The 17,487-nt window shown below is 35.7% G+C and overlaps 1 protein-coding gene across 1 annotated transcript in view; it reads left to right on the top strand.

Moving 5' to 3' along the window:
- Positions 1–17,487, top strand: part of KIF6 (kinesin family member 6) — a 334,925-nt gene that overhangs the window by 78,071 nt on the left and 239,367 nt on the right. Inside the window, exon 5 of the mRNA XM_003789167.3 lies at positions 1,255–1,364. Within this exon, the coding sequence (XP_003789215.1) occupies positions 1,255–1,364 (110 nt within the window). The remainder of the gene's footprint in view (positions 1–1,254; positions 1,365–17,487) is intronic.

Below are 17,487 nucleotides of genomic sequence, written 5' to 3'. Positions count from 1 at the left end.
AAAAAAGTATGGATTTGTTGTTCAATTTCCTCACTTTAATGAATTTGAAAACTGGTTGGAGTCCAGTTTCTCATTTGCAGGCTGCTGTTCTCTTCCCTTCCATGATGACTTGGTCCTCTGTCCTTTTAAACAGCACCTGTTAAATAGCTGTTAAATAACAGCTGTTTAACAGCTGTTAAATAACAGCACCTGTTAAATTGTCTTGGACATGGGTGAAAGCCAGTCAGGAAGGTCACCCTAAGCAAATTATCTCTATTAGCATCCACTCTGCCACCCTAACAGCCTTCTTGCAACAAGACACAAATATTCTCTGCTTATAAGAAACAGGATAATATTTGCAGAAATTGAAGCATTTGTATTTTGGTAGGAACAAGAAGAGGGTGCTATTATTGGATATTTTGTATGGAACGCTGAACTTTCTCAAGAGCTTAAAATCTCTACTTTATTCTACCTCGGAAGGAACGGTTCCTTTTTTTATATTGGCAGAACTGAGACTAGGATTAGTCACTGTGATGTGTAGCCTCATTACATTGATGCCTATGTCATTAAATTTCAGCATTGACCCACAGAAAACATCTCTCTCCAACCCATAGCCAAATATCCTTGATTTGCTCACTCAGACCAGGAAAATTAGCCCCACAAGTAAGAAGTAGGCAGTGGACTATTAATGTCCATTCTTACTTGACTGATCTAAACTATGTTCTGTCCTCTGGAACTCACTTTCATTTTTATCTATTTATGTATTCAGAAAATTTTGAATTTTAGAAAAGTAAAAAAAAAAATAGGATTAAAGATGGAAACTATTTTGCTACTGAAAATTTTAAACTAAAGTAATGATCTGTGTTCTTTTATGAATAGACTATTCACAGAATGTAAGTTTATTTTTTTAGTAACCTTTTTTTTTCGGGGAGGAGGTCTGGAAAGTAAAAAAAAAAAATGGTGTGTTATACAGTTCTGTAACCAATTTGGCTCATTGTAAGTATATATTGACTTTTTATGTATAATGTGGAACCAATAAAAAATAACAGACTGAAGTTGCTTGTAATCATGGGTGTTGGCCATTAGAAAAAAAAAAAGCTTCATGCATATGGTAACTGGCAACTTGAAAGTATCACGAACTGAAAATGTAAACCATATAAAGTGAGAGAGAAAAGGAGAGAAACTTACAGGAAACTCCAGTGATAAATGTGTTCTCTTTCCTCTAAACTGAATCCTTTATAGCCATTAAATGGTATCTTTCTCTTTTCCAATCAGGACAGCAGCAAAATATATACAACACACATTTCCTATTTGGAAATCTACAATGAATGTGGTTATGATCTGTTGGATCCAAGACATGAAGCCTCCAGTTTGGAAGATTTGCCGTGAGTAGCAGAACAACAAAGAATGGAGGGAAATTACTTTCAGATGTTCCCTTCAATTGTTTTCTTTGAAACTTTGTATGTTTCTGGTCTCAATCATAATTAGCAAATTCTGGCTAACAGAATCTTTTGGTGATATAATGGATATTCTTTTCAGTTATGACAAATGGACAGTAGTGATGGGAACAAAAATTGCCTATAACTCATTTCTTAAGAAAATCTCTTTTGGAGTTGGCATAAGAGAGTGCAGTGATTATTCTCTAAGAGAGGGTGGGTGCGTAGAGGGTGAGTGGGAGATGACAGTCCTACTTTACTCCTGCCACATGAAATCCTTTTGCTCCTTTAATTGTGCTTTTTTCTAACAAGTTATTTAAATTAGAGTTCAAGCAGCAATGAGAAAATCTGAAAGAAGTAAAATAAAATTTGAAGTTTCCCCCAAATATTTCTCTACTATCATTTGATCAGATTGGCACTGATTGTTTCATGACTGAAATTTAAATAGAGTCTCTAGAGCTTATCTTTAATAGAGTAAGTTATCCTGCCAGCATTTATGTAACATTGCTCAATGCTTGTTTGACTATCTACCTAAATTAGACATATATTAATTGGTGATAGTTCACATAGTTTTGTGTAGACATCTTCATATATCAGAAGTAGCCTACAGCCAAGAAAATGTATTTTTAATATTTTTTTAGCAATTCTCTAATATAATTTAGAAATATATATTAATTATCTACAACGAAGATCAACAACCAGTTGATTATTGTAATTTTCAAAGAAATTAAGAAGAAATAATAAAAAAGGTATACTCTTTACACCACCCTTGTATGTATTCTTTCATTAGTTTTAGTTGAGAGTTTTTGCATATCATCTCTTTTATGCTTATAATATTTCTGAGAGGGACCTAGTAAAGGGGACTATAGCTTATAATCTAAATATTTGTATAAGAATTAAGATAAAGGAAAAATTACTGACTCCACAGAAGAAAGGGACCTTTAAAAAACTATTAAAATTAAGTTTACAAAAAAAGGTAAGACTTGTTATAGATAGGAACAACTATGTTAAAGGTATGAAGGTGTGGTCAGAAAGGGAATATATTGAGTGTGATGGTTTGAATGTTTTTGAGCTTCCAAAACACATATGCTAAATCTTCATCACCAGTGTGATGGTACTAGGAAGTGGGGCCTTTGGAGAGGTAATTAGGTCATGAGGGTGGAGCCCTTATGAATAGAATTAGTTCTCCTATAAAATAGGCCCAAAGGCTTTGTTCACATTTCTTTTATCATATTGAGGATACAGATAGAAGTTGGCAGTCTGCAGCCTAGAAGAGGGCCCTCACCAGAACCCAACCATGCTAGCAACCTGATCTTGGACTTTCCAGTTTCTAGAATTGTGAGAATTAGATTTCTGTTGTTATAAGGCATCTAGCCTTTGCCATTTTGTTGTAGTGGAGTGGTCTAAGACAATGAGTCATTGGATATAAAAGCAGAAAGGTCAACTAAAGCCAGTTTTTGGAGGGACTTGCATCATAGGCTTTTAATGGGAGATTTGTCTTTATTTTAATATATTTCTTAATTAGTTTTCTACCCTGCAGTCTAACCTATTTGCCTCCAGGCTAAATCTTGCCTGAAATTGATTCCCACAAGCCACATCTACATCTAAGAGTTCAAAGTCTGTTAATAATAATCCAGGATGAAGGGCTTGGCTATGATGAGCATGGAGGAGGAGAGATGAATTCAACAAATATGCCAAAAAATGAAATAAAGTAAATTTGATTTTACTTACCACCTTGGATTTGATTGTATTTGAAAAGAAGTGTGACTCTATAATAGAATGCCCTCCTCATTTTACTGATTGAGGAGATTAAGCCTAGAGAAGTATAACTTGCCCAGAATTTCAAAACTAATTGGTTAATGGTACAGCAAGGATTAAAAACCACATACCAGAGTATCACCTTCATGCCACAGTAGCAAAAAGAGCTTCAAGATTTTTATACTGCGTCCTAGAGAATTAAGAAGTCTTTGACCCAAAAAGGAGGTTTCCATTAGAAAACTTGACTGGGTAATGATGATAAATTTTGCTTATATAACTTTGGGGTCTTACAACACTGTACTGGATATTTATATTTATAATAAATTCCTCAGAAGTAGAAAGTATATCTTACTGCTAGTCACTCTACTGCCTAAGCCATAGTAAGTCCTTAATACTTCTTAAAATTGTTTAAAATTGTCTGTTTAATTGAAATAGACTTTTTGAAGACAAGAATATAGAGTGGTGTTTTCCACCATTTTTATCTCATGGCATGCCTGAACCTATGGTTAAAATTCCATAGCACACTTAAATTGTGTTGATTGAAAAAAGAGCATACTTAATATGCTTTGAATTTCTTTTGAAAATAATTTAATGTTCTTTAAAAATTTCTGTGGCACACCTACGGCCAAGGCACACTGGTTGAAAATCACTGGTATAGAGGGGACAAACAAACATGAGCTCTTTCATCTGAATCTAATTGACATGATCAGGTGCTGCCTTACTATGGAAAGAACTATGAATGGAAAAGGTCCATGGAACTCTAGGAAAGGTAGTATAATATAGAGTAAGACATATTTGATTAGAGGAAGTCATTTTTCTGGGTTTTTCTCTTTCTATAAAACGTGGATTAAGTAATATTTAACAACCTTTCAACCTCCAATATATAGAGTTAAAAGACTGTTGACCTTATTTAATAGGATAGGACTTATTCAATTACTCTTCTCTCCTTCTCAGAAGAATAAAAAGTGCTTTTGATAATTTTTAATGTCCTCCTAGAAAAAAGGAAGCCTCTTGAGAGCAAGGAGAATGCTTTGGTTCACTCCTTGTCCTCTTATGTTTCTCAGTATGGTGACGTTAGAAGTCAGTCTCACTGTTGACCAGTTTTCCCTTTGTAGATGTTGCTAGCTTTCTATCTTCTTTTCTACTATTCCTTCTGTAGTATCTTTGTCCTCTTGTTGAAGAATGAGTTCAGCAACTCAAGTAAGAAGCGATCTCATTTACAAAACAGATGTTTTCAACAAACTACCTCACACATACACAAAAGTGGTCTGAAAGATGTTCTTTTTATTCTTACATTTTGGACTAATTATGTGACAAATCCTATTAAAATTAAAATGTCATTAAGAAAGAAGATTCCCATATCCATGTCTATAGCCTACTACTTCAAATATATTTAGTACTGTACAATTCAAGAACAATTTAAGAATTGGATAGTCTTTGATGTGGAAATAATGAAATTTAACTGGTATTCAGTCTGCTAATTTTCAGGGGGGGGGGTTAGAAGGGTTTGTCTTTTACTGAGATTACAATGTAATTCTTTATAATGGAATATAACTCTTATTGTACCTGAATGGATTAAAAGTATTCACTGTTAATCTTTACTCACTCTTGAACTGGGACAAACTCTAATTCTGAAATTCTGTCTGTCTGGGTGCTGTGTGCTAATATGTCCCAAACACTATGAATGCCTTGAAAATTATTGGGCAAAATGTCTTTGATGTTGGTTCCTTCTTGTAGTTATTCATTTGAAGGATAATGGCAAATGCCCATTTGATCATTTCTGCATTCTTATACAAGGCTTAACTATGTAAAATCAAACTAAAGGTCTTTTTGATGGTGCCCAATAAAGCCATCTGTATAGCTTTCTTACCATCAAGTGAGTAACACAACTTTCCTGAACATTGCCTGCTAGGTGCTCACCTCACACACACTCTGACTTTCCTGATTTTTTTTTTTTAACATTCTAATGAGTTTTACCTCTTATTGTTGCAGAAGCATTTGATTATAAACTCCCTATGGACTTTGTACATATGATGTCAAGGCACTAGACTAAAGTCCATTGCTTTTATAAAAATGCTGCTATAGTCATTTGTTTAGTAAATATGAGATATACTGACATCTAAATTGGCAATCAAAAGTAATTAAATGAAACTCAACCAAGATGAAATGCATTATTGAATATTTGATGACTATTTTAGAAATTGAATTCATAATTTAAAAGCTCTATAAAAAGAAATGTCCAGGACCAGGTGGTTTCACTAGTGAATGCTACCAAACATTTGAGGATGAATTAACACAAATTTAACATGGTCTATTTTAGGAAATAGAAAACAACATTTCCCAATTTGTTCTATGAGGCTATACTGCCCTGACATTATATATACAAAATCCATAAGAAGTTTGTAAGCAAAGATATTACAGAAGAAAGGAGAGAAGGAAGAGAGAGAGAGAGAGGGAGAGAGAGAGACCCAAGCCAGGCAAAGATAGGACAGGAAAAAAAGCCTACAAAGTAATATTGCTTATGAATGTAGGCTCACAAATCATCAACAAAATGTTGGCAATTGAATCTAACAATGTATAAAATGAATTATATACCATGATCAAGTGAGTATTATTTTAGATTGCAGAGCTAGTTCAACATTTGAAAATCAATGTAACCCACTAAATCCAAAGGCCAGAAATGAAAAATTATATGTAGCTCAGAAAAAGCATTTAATATCCATTCATGATAAAAATCTCAGAAAGTTAGGAATGGAGAAGAATCACATCAACTTGTTAAAGAGCGTCTACAAACAAAATGTATAGTAACTTCACATCTAATGCATTCTCCCTAAAATCAGGAACAATGAAAAAAATTCCACTTTCATAACTATTATTCAATATACTATGGAAATACTAGACACTACAGTGAAGCAAGAATAAGAAATAAAAGACATATATATCAGAATGGAAGAAATAAAACTGTCCCTGTTGTGCAGATGACATGAATTTCTACTTAAGAGTATCCCCAAGAATTTACAATCTCTTCTGGAAAAAAGAAGCAGAGGGAATACTTGTTAACTTATTCACTGTGGCTAGGATTATATACATACCAAAAGCAGATAAATGCATTACAAGAAAAGAAAACTACAGACAAATATCTCTATGAACATAGATACAAAAATCCTCAACAAAATATTAACAAATCAAATTCAATAATGTGTAAAAAGAACCATAAACTACAACCAAGTGGGCTTTATTATAGGTATGAAAGAATGGTTCAACATTCAAAAATCAGCTGATATGGACATATCAGCTGTGATATAATCCATCACATCAATGGCCTAAAGAAGAAAAATCATATGGTCCTATCAACAAATGCGGAGAAAATATTTGACAAATCCAGCACCCATTCACGATAAATACTCTCAGCAAACTTGGAATAGAGGGAAAGCTCCTCAACTGGATAAAGAATATCTATGAAACACTGATTCTTAACATTATATTTAATGGTGTCAGAGGTGAGAAACTTGTGGCCATTTTGTGAAATGTGGCCTTGTAGATCCTTAAGTGCAGCCTTTGGACCAAATCCAAATTCTGCAGAACAAATATTTTTATTAAAAGTTGTGCAGCAGAGAAAGATGAAGCTTTTCTTGCCTCCTTTGGTGCTTAAAAAAGAAGAATTTTGGAATCAGAAGGGTGCAGATTTCCCAGATGCTTTCTCCATAAGATCAAGAACAAGGCAAGGATGTCCTTCTCACCACTCCTACCCAATGCAACAAGACAGGGAAATAAAGTATATTGGAAAGGAAGATATGCAACAGTCTTTGCTCACAAATGATGTGATATTCTTTGTAGAATATTCTAAAAAATAGGTGAATAAACTCCTGGAACTAAGTTATTGTAGCAAGGTTGCAGAATACAAGGTTAATTTACAAAAGTCAATTGCTCTCCTATTTACTAACAATAAACAATTGAAATTTGAAATTAAAAACAATATCATTTATATCAGCATCAAAAATAAAATACTTGGTAAACTTACAAAACATTGACAAGTTCTCTATGAGGAAAACTACAAAATTCTGATGAAATAAATCAAAGATCTAAATAAAAAAAATTTTCCTGTTCATGGATAGGAGGATACAATATTGTTAAAAAAGTTAATTCCTCCTAATTTTATTTCTACAGGTCAATATACTCTCAAATTAAATTCTTAGTAAGTTACTTTGTGGATATAAACAAACTGATTATAAAGTTTATATGGAAAGACAAAAGACCTAGCATAGAAGAAAACCATTACCTAACTTTAAGACATACTCTAATGCCACAGTATTGAAGGCAATGAGGTAATGGTGAAAGAATTGACAAATACATCAATGGGGCAGAATAGAGATCCCAGAAACAGATCTCTGGGATCTCACCCAAATACAGTCAACAAGTCTTTGACAAGGAAACAAAGGCAATTCAATGGAGAAAGGATAATGCTAGAGCAACTAGACACACACATGTAAAAAACAAATCTAGAGACAGACCTTACACCTTTCAAAAAATTAACTCAAAATGAGGCATAGAATGATATGTGCAATGCAAAACTGTAAGCCTTCTAGAAGATAACATGGGAGAAAATCTAGATGACCCTGGGTTTGGCAGTTCAGAAACAACACTGAAAGCATGGTCCATGAAAAAGATTGGGAAGTTGAACTTTATTAGAGTCAGAAACTTCTGTTCTGTGAAAGACACTGTTAAAAGAATTAAAAGACAAGTCCAGGCTGGAAGAAAGTAATTACCAAACACATATCTTACAAAGGACTTATATCTAAAATATACAAAGAACTTTTAAAATTAAGCAAAAGAAAATAAATGGCCCGATTAAAAAAATGGGCAAAAGATCTTGACACCTCACCAAAGAAGATATATACATGGCAAATAGCCTATGAAAAGGAGTTCAAAATCACCTCTCATTAGGGGATTGCAAATTAAAACAATGAGATATTCCTACACATCTATGATTAATAAATTGGCTAACATACAAAATACAGACAACCCAAATGCTGGCAAGAATTTGGAGTAACAGGAACTCTCATTCACTTGCTGGTAGGAATGCAAAATGGTACCACCATTTGGGAGGAGAAGTTGACAGTTTCTTACAAAACTAAACATACTCTTATTACACAATTCAGCAACCATTCTCCTAGGGTTTTACCCAAAATAATTGAAAACATGTCTACACAACAATCTGCTCACAGATATATATAGCACCCTTACTCACAGTTGTCCCAGAAGCAAACAAGAGGTTCCTCAATAGGTGAATGGATAAACAGGTTGTAGTACATTCATAGGGTGGAACAGACAGGGAGGAATATCATTTGGCTATGAAAAGAAATGAAGCTGGATGCAGTGGCTCACACTCGTACTCCCAGCTACTCCGGAGGGTGAGGCAGGAGGATCCCTTGAGGCCAGTGGTTCTAGACCAACCTGAGTAATTCAGTGAGACCCCTGTCTCAAAGAAAGAAAGAGAGAAAGAGAGAGGGAGGGTAGGAGGAAAGGAAGGATACGTTATATTAATTTATGTAAAACACTCTCGTAGTTTGGCTGCTCTAACAACATAGCATATAGCATAGATTCAGAGGCTTTGTCAAAAGCACTGGATAAAAAATTACTTAATGGGTACAATATGCACTATTCAGGTTATGATTACACTATGATCCCAAATCTCACAACTACATACTATTGATATATCCATGTAATAAAATTGCCTCTAGTACCTTGTAAATTTATAGAATAAAATGAGCTAGTAAGCCACAGAAAGACAAAGAAGAATCTTAAACACATATTGTTAAGCATAAAAGTGATGACATTCTAGAAAAGGCAAAACCTTAGAGACCATAAAATGATTGATCAGCAGTTGTCAGAGGTTAAGGAGGAGAGCTGGGGAATAAACAGGTGAAGCATGGGGGATTCTTTGGGTGGTGAAACTATTCTATGTGATACTGTTATGGTTAATACATGACGTTACACATTTGTCAAAACCCGTGGAGTTTTCAAGACAAAGAATGAACCCTAATGTAAAGTATAGGCTTTAGTAATTAAAACAACAAACACAAAAAGGAATGAACTATTGAGACAGTTAACAACTTGGATGAATCTCCAGGGAATTATGCTGGGTGAAAAAAAGTCCATCCCAAAAGGTTTATATGCTGCATTATTGCATTTATGTAATGTTGTTTAAGTGACAAAATTACAGAAATGAGTAACAGATTAGTGGGTGACAGGAGTTAGGAAGGAGAGAAGGAATGGTTATACAAGGTCGGCACAAGGCGTTGGATTATCCTGTGTCTTGACTGGGGCTGTGGATACACGAAACTATCCATGTGATAAAATTGCATAGAACTAAATGGGAGCACACACACACATATAAGTGAGCACAAGAAAAACTGGGGAAATCTAAATAAGATCAGTGGATTGTATCAATGCAATTTCCTGGCTGTGGTATTTTAATACTATAGTTTTGCAGAATGTTACCATTGGGAAAAACTGGGCAATGGGATATCTTAATGAGCTATCTCTACATTATTTCTTAGTGCTGTACCTGAATCTACAATTACTTTTAAAAAAAGGTTTAGTTTGTAAATGTAATTGACTATATATTTTCATGCAGACATACATTTGCATATACACACATATGTGTATTAAAGCTATTCTGTATTTAGTAATTTAAAATGAAAATAGAACTTCTATTTTTTAAAGCTTCTTATGTCACATGCTTTAAAAGGAATATAGTTAGAATCTAAGTTTGTCTCATGACAAACTGTTGGTCTTAGCTGTAGAGAAAATAGTCATCTTACTTTAGTATAATTTTAGTATTCCTAAATAGAAAAGCATATTCTATTTAAGACTGTAACAATTGTCATGGTTATTACTATAAAAAAGAGTCCATAAACTCTAGCATTCAGTATTATAATCTTGGCTGTTGTGCTTTTTGAATAATTTGTCATCAAAAGGGAAAAAGTTGCCAAAAGGTAAATGGTAAGTCACCACCTTTCTAATACCTACTGGATTAAAAAATGCCGCTACATGCTGCCAAAGTTACAAAGAAGATTAATGCACAGTCTCTGTCCTCATGACTTACGGTCTAGTTATATGGATTCACCCACATATTCAGCAGAAATTTATTGAGACCCTACTCTGTTTCAGATATTGTGCTAGGCGCTGAGTTTACTAACTCAGTCCCTGCTTCCCTGGAAATCATAGGAGAGTGGATAAAACTAGTGCAAAAAAAAAAAAAAAAACCATAAGATAGAATATGAAAAATATCATATGAGAAGTATGAAAAAGAGCAAAAGCTCAAACAAGAAAGAAATCACATCAGTGTAAGGGACCAGGTGAAGATTCATAGAGAAAATGGCAGATGAAATAGTCCTTAGGGAAAGAGTGATCTTGGGGCAGAGGAGTGTGGAATTCATGTGAAAACAAAGATAGGAAAGTTGAAAAGCATAGGACTTGTCCTGTGACAGTTAATAAATCTGTTTGACTAGAACCCAGTAAGGGAGTAGACAAGAGCATTAAGAATGGAAAAGCAAGAATTCCAAGGATTTGGCAAGCAAGGTGTATCCTCTGGGGATTCTTATTCCAGGGCATAGCATGATTGGAACTGCCTTTTAGGAAGAAAAATCAGTAATGTGTAGGACTAGGATCAGGCGGACAAGAGAAGAGCATTGTTGGAAGTTATTAGAGTTATTTACATGTCAGAAGGAGTAAAAAACAGGGGGACAATTAATACCTCATAATCCAATGGCTTGAAATTTAACTATTTAGAAAAATCACCTGGAATAATGTTTTTAAATGCAAATTTCTGGCCTCCAACCCAAGAAAATTCAAATGTTTGAATTAGCATCCCAGGTAATTTTAATGGAGAAGGTCTGTCTTAATCCCTTCCCTTATCCCCTTAGGGAAAGCATTTTGGTGTTGTTGTTGTTGTTGTTTTGTTTTTTAGAGACACAGGAAAATCTCTCCAAAGAGAGTAACAAACCATTACTTACCAAGCACCTATTGTATGACCGTCCTTATGCTAGGGACTATACATACTTTATCTCATTTATAGGAGATCCATCCATTCATGCTTTATGGATGACTAAACTGAGGTTCCAATAGATTGTGTGATATTTTCCCAAAATTTCATGTCTGCTAAGAGCTTGAGCCAGGATATCAACCTGGCCCATCAAACATCAAAGGTAGGGTTATTGAATTTCCCAGGAGATCCATATCCATATTCTGGCATTGCACCTGAACTATGAGTAAACCACAAACTGTGGTTTCTGAGCTGCTTTGGGCCTCTGGAGCCACTGATGTCAGTCTGAGTGAGCTAAAGCTTTTAGTCCAGTCCAGCTCCATCTGCTGTGTGTCAAATACCCTGCAAGGCTCTGAGATACTTGTTCCTGATGTCAAAGGGCTCTAGTCAACAGAATAGACTTATAAACTGATCCTTTCAATATTATATAGCAAGTAATAAGATGACCATGGTTCTCTGGAGCAGAAGGGAAGACACTGATTTCAACCCGGGGGTTTCAGAGAAGGCTGGAGAAAACCTCTGTTACATTATGGTCTCCAACCTCAGTTGGGCCCTCAGCCTGCTAAGTAAATATGTTCATGTTCCCAGTGCTTATTTGCCCAGTCTTCACAATAACTGTACTAAATGTTCGTCTCTTTAGTTAAGCACTCCCTGCCTCAATTCTCTTTGGCATTCCACCTGAAGTATGAGTAAGCTGTGCTTTTTGAGCTGCTTCAGCTCTTTGAAGCCCTTTGTATCCCTACCTCCATGAGAATATAGAAACTTTCATGAATTTCTTCAATTTTCTGCCTCCCTCCTACTCATCTACTTCTCTGGTCCCAGGAACTCTGTCCTTTTCAAAGCCAGTTCTCCTACTTATTCCTTGGCCCCTCCTTGCATAAGCTCCAAGCCCCTTTTTGTTTGGCCTACATATCTGTGTTTAAAATTTTTGAATGGAGTGCTTTTAAATGAGGCATGCATCCTTCCATTCTTATTCATACCTTTTGCATTATTTTCATTTGTGGGTTTTTTTTTTTTTTCCTGGCTCCTATAAGGCATTTGAGAGGACTCCTAGGCCTATAAGCATAGATCTGAAACTTAAAACTAACTCTAGTCTTTTCTTCACCTGAGTCAATTGCTGACACAGCTACAAGGCAGCCTCTTAAGAAGGTGAGGGCACTGTCCCGCAGGATGATATGAGTAACCATGACTGTTGGTGGTAAGTCATGTCATATGTCCATCAAGATTGGCTGAGGACTGTGTTTCTTGAAAACTGAAACATTGCCAATGATCTTGACAGAGGGAATAGAGAGCCCCTCTGGCCTGAAAATGACACACTTCCACCCAAAGCCTGTCCTAGTAGAGTAACTTCCCCTACTTTGAATAGCCAATTGAAAGATTCTTCTTAATACTCATAGGAGGGTGTCCTCATCAGGTCTGGTCTCTCTTCCTCTTCTTACAAGGCCACCAATCCCATTATGAGATAGAAGGCCCACCCTCATGACTCCATCTGATCCTAATCACCTCCCAAAGGCCCCACCTTCAAAGACTATGACATTGGGAGTTATGACTTCAACACAGGAATATTTAGTTCCTAAGAGAGTTTTCACCAACTGTTGCCTAATAAGTAATGTGTGGAAAGATGGGAAAAAACAACTATCCTATTTTAACTCACATACTTGGAACATAAAAATATCCTTGAGATATTTAGGGTTTTGGGTCTCTTGAGATTAATTAATAATAGGAAAACACTGTCACTTCATCTATTTTATCTTTTTCATGTTTTGTGCATAAACAAATCCATATACTTCTGCCATTAATAAGTGAAATACGCATTCTAAATTATATATTGGTCTGGATTTATTTTGCTTTGATTTATTGTCCAGTTCATTTTTATAATTCATTTTATAAATTGATTTATTCTAATAGTACATCATTTTCTCAGAATCTGTTCCCAATTTTGAGTATATAAAGCAAAAACATAGGATAGCTGAGAACAGTTTTGAATAATTCTAAACTTGCTTGGTCATTTTATTCTGTCCTTTTGAATATTATAGAGCTCGCAAGCATATCTATTACTGCTCAACCAATAGAGAAAAAGAAACCTTTTATGTTTTGAAAGCGTTAACATTATGTATCCCAACCATTTACCATATTGCAAGAATTTCAATCAGATCTTTTGGGTGCTATAAACAATTTACATTGTGTTCTTATCTTCAGTTAACTTACCATTTAGTTGGAAAATGGAACATACCTGTGAAACACCTAAAGGGATGTCTATAAAACACAACTGCTCTCAGCTGTCTGGTTAATGTATGTACCTACAAAAAAAAAAAAAAAAAAAAAAGCATAACATGATTTAGATCTGCAATCGTCTCATGAAAGGAGCCTGCATCAACCAATAATTTTCTGTCCCTGCCCAGTCCAATCCCTTTTCATATCACTGTCTCTGCTCCCACAACCATCAATGATTTCTTAATTTTATTGACACATGGCAAGACTAAAGTTCTGACTGAGCCAAGAGCTGACAGTGCCTCCCAGGTGGGAGCAATCTGAGCCAGCTGGTAAGAGTACTTGTGGGGAAGAACTTTTAGAATGAAGTTGGGTCTCTCTCACCTTTTCTCCTGCATGGGAGGGACCCACTTCTGACTCTGGAAATTCTCTAAACTTTCTCTTTATTCTTCTTAAATACAATCTCTTTGTTACCCTGAAAAAAAGAAAAGAAAAGAAAATAGAATGAAGTTGAGGGAGGCGAACTTAATCCCATTGGGGTTATCTGGATGAAATGATGGAAGTCACACTCTGAGACTCCCGTAGCAGTTAGTCTACGTATGCTTCAGCAGTTAATTGTAATTGGTCTTGTGTTTTCAAATTGAATTCTAGGATAGTTGAAGATGTTTTACAAAATGAAAGTTAGGTATACTGATGCTATTCAGACTGTCTGGCCACCTATTATATTTCAGTGCTTATCTCACTTAATCTAAGAAACAAGCCCTAGGACTAACCCAGTTAGGACAAATAATGGCTAAATAGATCTCTTTTATAATAGAAAAAGAATGTAAAATGCTCAAAAAAGGTTCAGGAACTTAGTGAAGAAAATAGTAAATTTTTCTGTGAGAAATAAAAGAAGACTTGACAATAAATGCAAAGCAGTTAATCTGGTTCTGGGTGGGCAGTGCGAATGTCTTAAAGGAGTATTTCCATATTAATGTACAGGTGCAGTGCAATTCCAGCCAAAATCTTAAAGCCTTTAAAGACATAGATATGATTCTAGAGTTTATCTAAAAGGATAAACAACCAAGAAGAACACAGAAATACTTGAAACAGTAGAGAAGAGAAAATTAGTGATAGTATATATTCACTACATTTTACCTAATGGTAAAAATGAACAATGAAATGGTGTTATACCACTTCAAAATCAAACAGAAAAAGAAAAGTGAACAGATTAAACCAGAATCAGATCCTATACCATGTAATAACTTAATGTATGGGGAGGATGCATTTTCTGTCAATAATATTGGACATTTTTGTTAGTAAATTAACCAACAGCATGTAATAGTAGCTCAACTTACAACAGCTTAACCAAATCATTGGTTAACCAAGTCATTGTCAGTAAAAAGATACGTTAGCTAAAACTAGAAAGAAAAGATATATTTTTCAACTTTCTAGAAAGATCTTTCAAAATGTCTCAATAGGGGTTAAGCAGCAAAGATTTTCATTGCTTTTAGCCCATTTTTTTCTAGGTCAACACCAACACAAAACTATATTGCAGGTATGTAAAACTTTCTCAAAAAACTGTTTGTGTTTTGTTATTTTCAACTGTTCCTCAATAGAGGAAGCCTTTTAGAGGAGCAATTAATGCAGGAAGGAGAAGTTCCCTTAAATACTTGTAAAAATTCACATCGTTTCTTCTCCCCAAATCTTCACTCTGGGGAGTGTCTGAGAAAATATATTGGTGTGGAAACAAAAGGTGATTGAGAACTGATAAACTAGAGAATATTGTCTTCATTGGAAAGAATGATGTTAGAACTGTATTTCAAGATGTGAAACATACCCAGTTATGTAAAATAGCCTGGCATACCGACTCCCAGCTTCATGAGCCCCACCTACTATTGATACTGCTCTAGGTCAAAGTATCTAGTCTGTATGACTTCCAATAACCTTTATGTGACTTATTAAAAGGCAGCCCCACAATATTTTGGAAAATTGTAACAATACGATGATTTTATGGGAGACATTTTGCTGCCTTCTGACAGACATTTGTCATAATAAATACCCATATGCATGATGTGAATGGTACCCCCTTGGGCAAGGTGCCATTATGTGGTACACAGTCTACACAATCATATGCAAGTATACAAAAGTTGAAATCACCATGGAAACACTTATCTACAACATGAAAATTACAAGCCCATATTCATTGTAATACCTTCTAGAAAGATTCTGCTCATCAAGTTGGTGGTGTTGGAATGTTGTGGAGGTTGGGTGTGGAGTGGAAAGGGTTCTTTCATTGATGGCTTCTATTACTGAGAAGAAGAGCTTGGCTATTGCTCTTGAGATGGCTTCCAGTCAGTTAAAAAGAACCTACAAATTCCAGCTACTTAGCCAAATGGAAAAGATTCTCTGTTTACAGAGAAAACACAAAGCTTGCTTCTTCCCCATCATTAGGCAGGCCCAGTATACTTAGCAGAACTTTTCCACTTAGGAATCCAAGTTAAGGCTATCAGTGACTTTTTGCTTGAAATCTAAACATTTTAGAAACATTTTGTAGGGAAAACTATTCACAGGCCTGTTCAAAAAGAATCAAATAAATAGTTTGGGGGGTTTCCATCTTGGAATTAGAATGTTTATTTAAGAAACTCTAATAAAGCCCTCTTTCAAATCCATGAAAATTATAGTCAGAACCAAGTGGTGGACCAAGGATTCAGGAAATAGCTATTGGGGTAGGTGGGTGTGAGAGAGAAAGAGAGTGCAAGTGAGCTCCAGAGAAGGAAGCAACTTGATGAGAAACTTTTGCTAATGGTCCTTATTTCCCTCAGCTTTGAAAAACCATTTCATTGGCAGTAGAATTTAAAACATTCTCACTCCTCAACTAGATCTCCTGAAGGCAGGAGGTAGTGCCCAAGGTGAGGCTCAGGTATGCACAAAGGCATGAGAGTGGAGGCGGAAGGGCTGACACACAGCGGGGAAACTTAGTGCCAAGAGGACTTTTTTTACACTGGGAGAGGTAGAAAAATATGGGGAAGTCCAAAACCTCATGCCTAAGGGATGAGACAGAAACCAGGAAAGAATCTCAGAAGAACTGGCAAGAGAGACCACATTTGGTGAGAGAAGATTACACCTCAAAGATCCCAGGAGGATGCCAGTGGATCCTTTTATAGGGTGCCCACAATGAGCCCTGAGTAGGAAGAGAGACATTACAGAAGCCAAACTCATTTGAACACCAACCTGCCTTTTTATTTGTTTTGAAAATCTCCATGGCCAAGACATGAGAAAATAGTGGGAAGACATGATGCCGGAAGGCAGGTAGAGAAAAGCGTAGGTATAGGTTAGGAAAGACAAACCCGAAGGCATGCACTAACTGTAGTTTGATCACAGTGGCAAAGCTGCACAAGACCCTGAAGTAAATACAAAACGATAGTAGTTCCGAAGTAGCCACATTGGAGATCAAAGGTGCTGATTTAGAAGAAAAAAGTAGCATAGCCGTATACCACTGATGACATTTAACAGATGCTTTCTACCTTATGCTTATAATTTTGTATACATATAACCCCAAATCAGTGGCTCATATAGATTGTCTAATAGATGAGCATGACTTAGAATTCCATACTTAGTTGTTTTCTGCATTCCCTATTTCAGTGAAGTAATGGTGAGAGATATAATCACGATGTGTCTTTGCCATCACATTTTTTTATTCATCAATGATACAAGTCCTATGGATGTTCAGGTAGAGCCACAGTCCCCAGTTGAGCATTGTTGTGGTGGTTAATGTTGTATGGCGTCCTTGACCCACCAGCTACATAGACAGGGAGGTGGAAAAGAAACTTCCCAGGTAAGAGCAGATTTCTCTCTTTCTTTTTTTTAATTTTTAATTCACAGTGACCTTGCCTATTGGTAGATGTGACTCATCATTGTCTTCAGCTACACCTCGCAAGATGAATAACTTTCCCGTTGGGGCATGGATTGGAACTGGGTGGAAAGTAAAGATGAGAAAACCAGAAACCCCATCCCCATAAGTCTATGCTGAAGGGGTATTAAAGATGAAGTCGGTGGCTCTTAGCCCTGGCC

This window comes from Otolemur garnettii, unplaced genomic scaffold (assembly GCF_000181295.1).
Source record: "Otolemur garnettii isolate 467f Iridium unplaced genomic scaffold, OtoGar3 scaffold00031, whole genome shotgun sequence".
NCBI classification, from domain to species: Eukaryota; Metazoa; Chordata; class Mammalia; order Primates; family Galagidae; genus Otolemur; species Otolemur garnettii.
The sequence above is the reverse complement of the archived record's forward strand: the minus strand, read 5'-3'. Positions and strand labels throughout refer to the sequence as shown.